The 9,493-nt window shown below is 40.2% G+C and overlaps 1 protein-coding gene across 1 annotated transcript; it reads right to left on the reverse strand.

Moving 5' to 3' along the window:
* Positions 1–6,723: 6,723 nt before the first annotated feature.
* Positions 6,724–9,234, reverse strand: LOC103695779 (terpene synthase 10-like). The gene is made up of 7 exons (XM_088722952.1): positions 8,919–9,234; positions 8,561–8,837; positions 8,002–8,380; positions 7,687–7,905; positions 7,459–7,593; positions 7,106–7,358; positions 6,724–7,020 (listed from the first exon to the last, which is right to left on the reverse strand). The coding sequence occupies exons 1-7, from the start codon at positions 9,210–9,212 to the stop codon at positions 6,724–6,726; spliced, it is 1,854 nt and encodes a 617-aa protein (XP_088579078.1). The 5' UTR covers positions 9,213–9,234.
* Positions 9,235–9,493: the final 259 nt, after the last annotated feature.

Raw genomic sequence — 9,493 nt, forward strand, 5'->3', positions numbered from 1 at the left:
TACCCAAGCTTGCTTGGGTCCTTGAGAGTTAGGACATATGGTTCCTTTTGGAACCCAAATTTGTTTAATTGTAATAACTTTACCACTTGATTTAATTATGTTAGAACGAGAGGTAAAGTTGTTATGTCCATTCTTTTCATGTTTGAAATATGTTATCTTATTTAATGGTTTGCTTGATGCATTGATAACCTTTTTCTCTAGAGATTTATTGTCAAGTAAAGGAGTCAAGCCAAGTTTTGATTTATCATAAGCAACATATTGGCTTTCAAACATCAATTTTAATCGTTCTGAACTTACAGTGAATTTGTTAATAAGAGATTTTGATTGGTTAATTTCTTCACTTAAGTTTTGATTTTCTTTAATTAAATTCTGATTTTTTCAAATCAATTGTTCTGAATTTAACCTTAAGCTTTCATTTTCAGAATTTAGTTTGTCATATATTTTAGCAATAGAATTTCTTTCTTTTGAGATTTCGAGATTTAGCTTTTTAAGATTTTTATTTTTGATAGCTAATTTTCTACATTCACCATACAAATCATGAAAAGCATTTAATAGTTCATCATAAGAATATTCTTCATGAAATTCATTTGGTGTAAAATTAGATTCAGATTCTACTTTATCTTCTAATGCTATAAAACATAAGTTAGTTACCTCTTGTAGTTCATTGTTGCTTCTAGCTTTCAATTTTTTGCTTGACTCTTCCTTGGTCAAGGCTTTCTTGCTTTTTATCTCTTTCTTCCTTTCTTCTTGCTTCCTCTTCTTCTTTGTTTTTAGGAAGCTTTTGAATTTTTTTGTTGTTCTTTCTTCCTCGAGTCGACTCGGGTTTACTTGGAGTCGACTCGACTGACTTGAGAGTCGACTCGAGATCTTCGGGAGACGTCTCGTTCTCAGAGGCCTAAAAGATGATTCTCTGTCTTTTGAACTGTTCTGCCTCGGAGTCGATTCGGGCCTTGTCGGAGTCGACTCGGCTAACTTGGGAGTCGACTCGGAACTACTTGGAGTCGACTCGTTCACAGGGTCTTCAAGACTGTGTCTCTGCCTTTCAGACTGTTCTTCTCTAGGAGTCGACTCGGACAAACTGGGAGTCGACTCGGCTACTGTGGAGGATTCTGCAATCTCATTGTTAGTACGCAATTGAAGCACATGTGAGCTAATCTGAGATTTATCATAAATATTTTCTAAAGTATCCCAGATCTTCTTAGCAGATAAGCATGCAGAAATTTCATTAAACTTCGTTTCATGAATAGCACAATATAATATGTTCATAGCATTAGCATTCAATTGTGCTAAGTCCTTTTCATTAATAGTTTGAGAGAGTGTGTGAAGGTCATTTATTATGATTTTCCATAAATAATAGTTTTGTGATTGAATAAAAATGCGCATGCGTGCTTTCCAATATGTGTAGTTTATGCCATTAAACAGTGGAGGCCTATCAATTAACTGTCCCTCTCCTAGAAAACTATCTATTTGAGTTGTCATGATCTTTGGCTCTTGTCGGTTAAGACTATAATTAATAAAAGAGCACCTGCTCTGATACCACTTGTTGCCCAAGGTGACAACCCAAGAGGGGGGGTGAATTGGGTTTTCTAAAAATTATGTTCCCTAATTTTTACTTTGAATAGAATACAGCGGAATAATAAGATGTTATTTACTTAAGCTCTAGGCAATTACCAGTAAAGCAGTGGAAGATTAAGCTAGAGCAATTATACTATGGCTTTAGGGTGCAATTGATCTAAAAATAACTTATAGTTGTATGATCAATTTTAATCTATGTGTACGGTAAGAATGGAGTGGAAGCTAAGCAAATCACTTATAACTCTATAGAAAACAAAGCTAGAGATATTACACAATCAAGCATGAATGGAAGGCATGAAATACAAGAGATAAGGCATCACAAACACAAAGATGTATAGTGGTTCGGTGCACCCCAGCACCTACATCCACTCCCCAAGACCTCTTGGGAATTTCACTATAATCCCTTTGATTACAGTCAGTTGTTTTACAAGCTCACAACCCAACTTGTTGTTTTGCAAGATCACAACGAACTCGGTCGGTTTTCACAGGCTCACCGACTAGAACCTACCGATTGTTTTCACGGGCTTACAATCCAACCCAGTTGGTTTTTCCAAAGGCTCACCAACCACAACCTTACAATGATTGTTTTTCGGGTTCACAATCAACCCGGTTGGTTTTCCCCAAAGGCTCACCAACCACAACCTTACAACGTTGGTTTTTCCTTTGGCTCACCAACAAACCTTAACCCCTTGATTCAATCCCTTGATTGAATCAAGTTACAAGATATTAGAACAAGAGTTTAAATCAAATACAAGCTTCTCACATAAGCAAATATAGCAAATATAAATAAGTAAAGAAAAGAGAAGAAGCCCTCAAACTAATTTGTAGATGGAGGAACTCGGCTTCTTCTTCACTTGACCCTCTTCTGATTTTGCACGAAGTAGAGGATCTCCGAGGCAGCACACGGATGGAGAGGAAGCTTTGGGATTCACTTGGATGCTCTTCTTCTCTCTATTTTACTTTGAATGGCCCTTTTGTGCTTATGGGAGATTTTCCTTGTAATCTCTTTCAAATCTCTTCCCTAAATGTTTTCTCCCACTTTCATTCCCTCTTTCCTAGCTCTCCTCTTGATTTTATAGCTTTAGAGGGAGTGGAAACAAAAATCTAGCCGTTAGAGACAAAAATAGAGCCGTTGGAATCAACAAAAAACTAGCCGTTATGCCTCCCAGCGTGCTGGAGTCGACTCGGCTGAAGTAGGAGTCGACTCGGCTGAAACAGAAGTCACTTGTGAATAGTAGTCTGTCGGCACTGTAGCTGGGAGTCGACTCCGCACTGTAGCACTGAAGTTGGAGTCGACTCGAGATCACTGTAGCGCTGAAAATCAACTTTCTGTTTTTTGTTTGTTCTCAGTCGGAGTCGACTCGTAGAGTCCCGGAGTCGACTCGAGCACTGTTTCTTGAAACTCTAGAGTGCCAGAGTCGACTCTAAACTTCCCGGAGTCGACTCGAGGACTATTCTTTTGAATCTTTCTTTGAATTTGCTCCTCCAACTTAAATCCTTTGAACTTGAAACTTGGGCCAATAAATTGTAGCTTTCTTCTAACTTTTCTTGAGAGCTTTTGAGGCCTTCTTGTATTTTTCCAACTTGCTATGTTCCTTGCAAAATAAATTATCTTTCTTCTTGCAACACAAACATTAGTAATTATACTTCAAGGTTTTGTGATCATCAAAATTAATCTTTAAATCAATTTTTGGGTCATCAGGCGCAGGTAACCTCAATCCTCAATCTCCATGAGGATCGGGCCCTCGAGGTGGCGAGAGGGGTGTACCTCTCAAACTTTCAATAAGGGCTCTTGGGCCATCGCAGGTCCCTCCCATGTCGAGGTGAGATACTCTTCGACTCTCTTCACTCCTTAGAACCCATCTTACTTCCCTGGGGTGTCTCTCATCAGCGGACTCGCAGTGGGAGGCCATGGTTTCCTTGATGTGGGCAAATTTATTAGCCTGCATCAACATTTCAGCAAAGTTGTCGGAAAAGCCCTTTTCTAGGAAGAAGAGGAAGCCCGACAGTCGCAGGCTGCTCTTCATCGTAGACATTGCGACCGACTGGTCTAAGTTGTGGACCTCCAATGTTGCCGCATTGAAGAGGCTGACATATTCTCTAAGAGATTTTCTCTTCCTCTACTTGATGTTGAGCAGCGCGTTCGAGCTTGATACCTGCACCTGTTGAGTGAGCAGGTCGAACTGCTCCCATCTAGAGGTGCAGCGGGCCATTCTGGTGGAGTACGTTCTGGGCTCTGCAACAACCTTTTGGAGGTTGGGGCACGGTGTTGCAAAGCACATGATGCCAAACACTAATGCAAGCACCTAATGCTTAGTGATGAAGTCCTCCAATTCAAGCTCCCATCTAGTCTCTCTCGAACACATATGACCAACGGATTATAGTCTGCACCATACATTGATCACTTAGAATGCTCGGGAAACTGCCCTCAAGTGTCTACGATGAAAAACCCTCATTCATTTGGTAATAAAAGAAAAGAACTCAAGAATTTCCTCTGGAGTTAGAAAAATATTCTGCTACTACCAGAGACAAAAGGGAATGAAAAATGTAACCAAAGGGAGATAGTCCAAATGTCATGTGAACACGTAGTTTGTGTCATCAGCATTTTGGAGGCATATCATGCATATTGTAGGACCAATCCAATTCCTTTTCAACAAATTATACATTATGAACAATGGGGGAATCTCGGGAGGCTTCTAAGCAGGGAGCTGACACTTGAATCATCGGGTAGGTTTATCGAACAAAGCTTGAAATGAGCATTGGTATTCAAAGACCAGAACAAGTAGGATGGCCAACCATGAGATATTTCCTTTCTTAAGTATATAGAATACTACATGATGTTCCAAAATTTTGTTCGTCCTTTCCTGTCTAACTAAAAATACGCTAAACAGATCGTTGTTAGAACCGACGGACAAAAGTTAATTTTAATTCTACTCTTACCTGTTCTACTCGAAGAATAGCGGTCGTAAGAGGTCGATCCACAGGGAGGCGATTGGAGTTGCATAAAAATCAGAACGTTCACTTGGATTCGAAATTGATTTTGGAATGATGGGAGAAGAATATTATTTTGAGGATGTTAAATGATTCTCCAGTCTATTAGAGAACGTTTTCTATTTGAAAATAAACAAAGAAAAGAAAGAAAACTTGCAATTGAAATTTGATGCAGAGTAGGAATCGATTTCTAAAGACAGATTATGAATTAAAATCGTCAGTTTGAACAGCAAAAATAAATTTCATAGTTATCTTAAAACTAAAAATTTCAGAATATATAAAATAAATTGTGGAGACTAAACCAAACCTAGAGCACGGATTGCATAAAAGAAAATTGATAGATTGTATATTAAGCAAATATTAAACCAAACCTAAAACACGGATTTCATAAAAGAAAATTGATTACAAGAACATAAAAGAAAATCCTTGAAATAAAAGGAACCAACAACTCGGCTGAACACTAAAAAAAATATTAAAATAATACTTTCTTCTTCCTTCTTCTCGGCAAACAGGGCCCCTCCTCTGTTCTTTGGAACCGACACAGAGCACCTTCTCTCTTAGTTTCCACCCAAAACCGAGCACTCTTCTCTATCCCTTCTTGGATTCCACCGAGCACCCCCCTCCCCTCTTTCTCCTTCTCCTCTTATAGCCGCAGGGTCACTTGGATTTTGGGAAGGAGGAGAAAATGGTGGCGGATTGCTCCGGTCGACTTCCTTCTTTGGCCGCGGAAGCGAGATCGCCGGACTCCTGATGCGGAAGGGGCGCTGGTATTTCGGGATGCTTCACGGAAGAGGGATTCCGAATCCGGCTCGGGCGCGATGTCCGGATGCTGGGAATCCTTTGTCGTTGCCGGAAGAGGAGGAAATGGGGATGCTGTGGCTTGGATTCCGGTTCGGGATCTGCCTTGCTGGAAGACTGCTGGGTTTCCGGATCGCGGAAGGAAGGCGGGGACGCGGTGAAGACGCGGTGCGGGATCGCCGGAGATTGGATCACGGCTGGGGCTTCCTTCTTCGGGTGCTGGGATTTCGGGATGCTGTGGTGCTGGCATTCGAAAGAGAGGATCGCAGGGAAGACGTGGATCCACGGGAGAGGGCTGAGATGCCGGATCATGGCTTGCATCACGGCTTGATCGTTGACGGGTGCTGGAATGGAAGGTGGGGACACTGGCACGCGGTGGGAGAAACGCGGACGGCTGGGAGGAATGCTTCACTTGATCGACGGAGCTTGACGCTGATCGCGGGCGCTGTGATGCGAACGAAGCAGGGACTCGGGACCACTGGAGATGCGGGGACGGTGCTTGGATCACGCTGCAGTAGTCGGACGAGCATGGAAGGTTGGAGAGGCTGGGAGATACCAAGTTCCATTCAATTAGTCATATAGAAAAATAGTGTGATATGAAATTTGGCTTGTAGACGGGTCATCTATTATGGCTGGAGGTCAAGTGCAATTCTTTCAAGTCATGGGTCACCCAGTACCTTATAGTTATGATATAGCCCATTTAGATTTGCCCAAAATTATTTTTCAAAAGCACAAAAGAAATGGACCCGATTCGGACCCAAACCCAACTCGGATCCGAACCCGACTCGGATCCGATTTGAAGTCAAATTTGTACTCAATGTGCATTTTATCTCTAATTTATACTAATCTATGTTAAACCCAAATATAATATTAATCCAGTGAATTTATCATTATCGGTTAACAATAACACTAATTTTAGTAATATGTAGGTCGCACTTTTGTGCTCTCATCAGTTAGCTAGTTAAATTGAACAAATGTTCAAAACAATATATAATTTTGCAGCATTATCTAGAATAATTTATGATTGGAGCACTCCTATGACAGCGCAGCTTCAACATTATCACAAATTTCATGTCCAATGAAAATTATGCTAATGAAAGATCTAGGCAGATCAGGGCACAGTCCTTCTTTTGATCAGGATTAGTGGTTACTAATGTAATATCATTGGGATTTGTTCCATTAGTTCATTTCATTAATTTGTTACCAATGAGAACCCACATAATTGTTTTTTCTTGGAAGAAACAAAATAATTATCCATCAAATACATGCACAAGGTCACCAAGACAGAAAAATCAATATCACATAGAAGTCAATAAACTTGGAGCTCTTTTTGTAAGATACAAAGAGCATTTCATACCACTAATTGAACTGAATTGGGTCGATTAACAATAACTTTATTCGATCCTTAGTTTCGCGGTCTGGCATGCTGTAACCATCTCCATACTGATATATGCATTCCACCATTCGAGCCACATTCATGGCTGTAACTATGAACGATTCCTCGAATGGAGAATTGGTGAAGCGATCTCCATTCAGTTCTTTCCAAAAGGCATCAATCATACCCCTTATATGTTCGCGAGCTACAGACTCCGAAACACCCTCATCATGCATATAACATTGGATGGCTGAAGATACATCACCTCTCTCAAGTTCTTCCTGGATAAGCAAAAGTAATTAGAACAAGGCTCATCTTGCTTTAGGAAGTAAACAAGGAAATGAGTAGATGATCATGGGTGCAGACCTTTGAACCTGCCAAATCATCGCAAAGTCGAAATATCTTGGCTGTGCTTTGCACAATATCTGGATAACTCATTATGCATTCTAGACCTTCCTGTGTGATTTCTTGGCTCACACAAACGTATGCATGAGTCAGTGTCACAGGAGCAGATGAAGAAATCCATGCATTATCCAAGTACTCCTTAAATGTTGGGGTATAACCACTGTGGTACCACTTTGCTTCCACCAAGAAAGACTTGCATAGATCTGCCCACTGCAACAGACATCTAGGCAAGCTTGATTAGTAATCAGAAGAAGAACAGTGAGAAGGAAAATATAATGAAAAGTTATGGAGAAAATGGTGCATTACTGCTTTAATTTCTTAGGCATGGAATGACGTCTATCCCCTTCTCTTTAAGGACATAATAGGCTGTTTCATTGGTTGTGTTAATGAATGCTAAAAAGCATGGCTTCATATAATCCGGAAGTTGCTCCATTGCACTGACATCCCATCTGAAGGATCCAAGTAATAGAGGACATTGTAAGTATCAAACCTGTTTGCTTCTTTTGATGTGAACATAGTCTGAAATGAGTATGTTTCCTCACCTTTCAACTGCATTAGTAAAGAGCTCAAGCTCATCCAATGTACCATAGACATCATAGATATCATCGACCGCACTTATGAAACAATTAACTCGTGTGGCTGTTCTCCTGTAGAAGCCAAACCTAGGCTCAAAAGCCCACCCTATGGACCAATAGTAGCACTCCATCAATCGATCCCTTGCAAAACTAAGCTTTATTGCGAGGCCCAAATCATTCCACCATCTACAACATGCAAACATTGCAATTGAGATAGCTCATTATGTGTCAGAACAAGCAATTTTCAAAGAAAAAGCTATGAGCTTTTTGGGCTGCTCTTACTTGGACCCTTCTTTGAGTTCACTCTGATATGTAGCTTGAACTGCATTGAAATCCAGCATAGCTAGTTCAAGTAGAACAGGATGCATACTGTCCTCCTCCTTATATGCATCGATAAACCATCGGGTGTGCAACCTGCGCATCCTCCGATTCAAAGGAAGCTCCAAGGCATGGGCAACATCCTCTTGAAGATAGGGCTCATCTAATAGGTTAGCATTTAGATTCTTCAGATGTTTGGTTGTGAAGTCTCGAGCTTCATCCAATGTAGTCTCCCCTTCCAAAGCATAATAGGAAATCTGATACAAACTCAAGATATCTTTAGTTTCTTTGCAAAGGTAGGCCTTGAATCTGCCCTTCTCATCTTTGAAGCTCCTAAATATATCTGTACATATAGGTAACAATTAAGTGAGTCCATATGCCTAAAAAGCAACTCAATCCCATTGTTGATATACTAAACACCAATCCATATATGGAGTTTCCCAACAGGAGAAAAAAATGAAGAAAAAAGAACAGAAAAATAGATGTCATTTTTTTTGGGATGAATGAAATTAGTCATGAAAACTTAAATTACCTTGTGAGACATGAAACCCATGTTCCCTGAGGACTCTAAAAAGTAGGGCGGTGGCATAAAGGTTTTCACTTAGCATCATGCTTATGTTTTCCAATGATGCAAATGTGGTGGCCAATATATCTTTGATCTCCTTGTCGAAGTGATATTCTATACCAAGTTGTTGAAGGGCATCAATGAGCTCAAGCTGCCTTACGAGTGCTTCCTCATCAATTAGATTTCTCACCTCCTTCTTCAACTTTTCGATCCTTTGAGCATTTTTTGCATCATCCTGAACGATGAATGGATAAAGATAGTAGGACTAATATCTATGAAAGTAAGTGTTCAAATAAACTAGGATTATTGTTATCACCTTTTGACTACCCCTTAAGGATTGTATAAATTTATAGTCCCACAAGCTAGGCTGGAAGTTTGCAGATCTTCTTTCAGTTGTTGCACAAGGGATTTTGTGTGCCACATGACAACTCCTAGGGGTTGTGAAGCTAGCAAGCCTTCTGTGAGGATGGGCGAGGTTGATGGTAAGAGGAGAAAGGCCAAGATGGAGAGCCATTTGAACGACAAGTGCTTTTCTGATCCTTAAAATTGTTGTGGGAGTTACTTGTATACAGGCTTGGGAATTCATTATCGGCAAGCAAATTGAATGCATGTTGTTAACAAAGGCAATGTGTGCTTACTTTCCTTGTTAGCCAAGTGTTTTTATTTCATGTTTGACCTCTAACATATGCAGAAAGGAATTTTTATCCTAAAAAATTGCCTCTTTCAATAATTTCATTAAATGCTTTACCTCTTTCCGTCTCCAAAATAAGCAATTCTAAGTGGATCCTTTGCCCATCATTGGATTGGATTTGGAGAAATTATAATCTATACGATGTACACAAAGTTCATGTTGTCAATTACAGAATTACAGCTGCTCATGTCTATGACGGT

Source organism: Phoenix dactylifera, chromosome 5, assembly GCF_051530095.1.
Source record: "Phoenix dactylifera cultivar Ajwa chromosome 5, Ajwa_hap1_PhDact_Kaust_v1.1, whole genome shotgun sequence".
Lineage (NCBI taxonomy): Eukaryota > Viridiplantae > Streptophyta > Magnoliopsida > Arecales > Arecaceae > Phoenix > Phoenix dactylifera.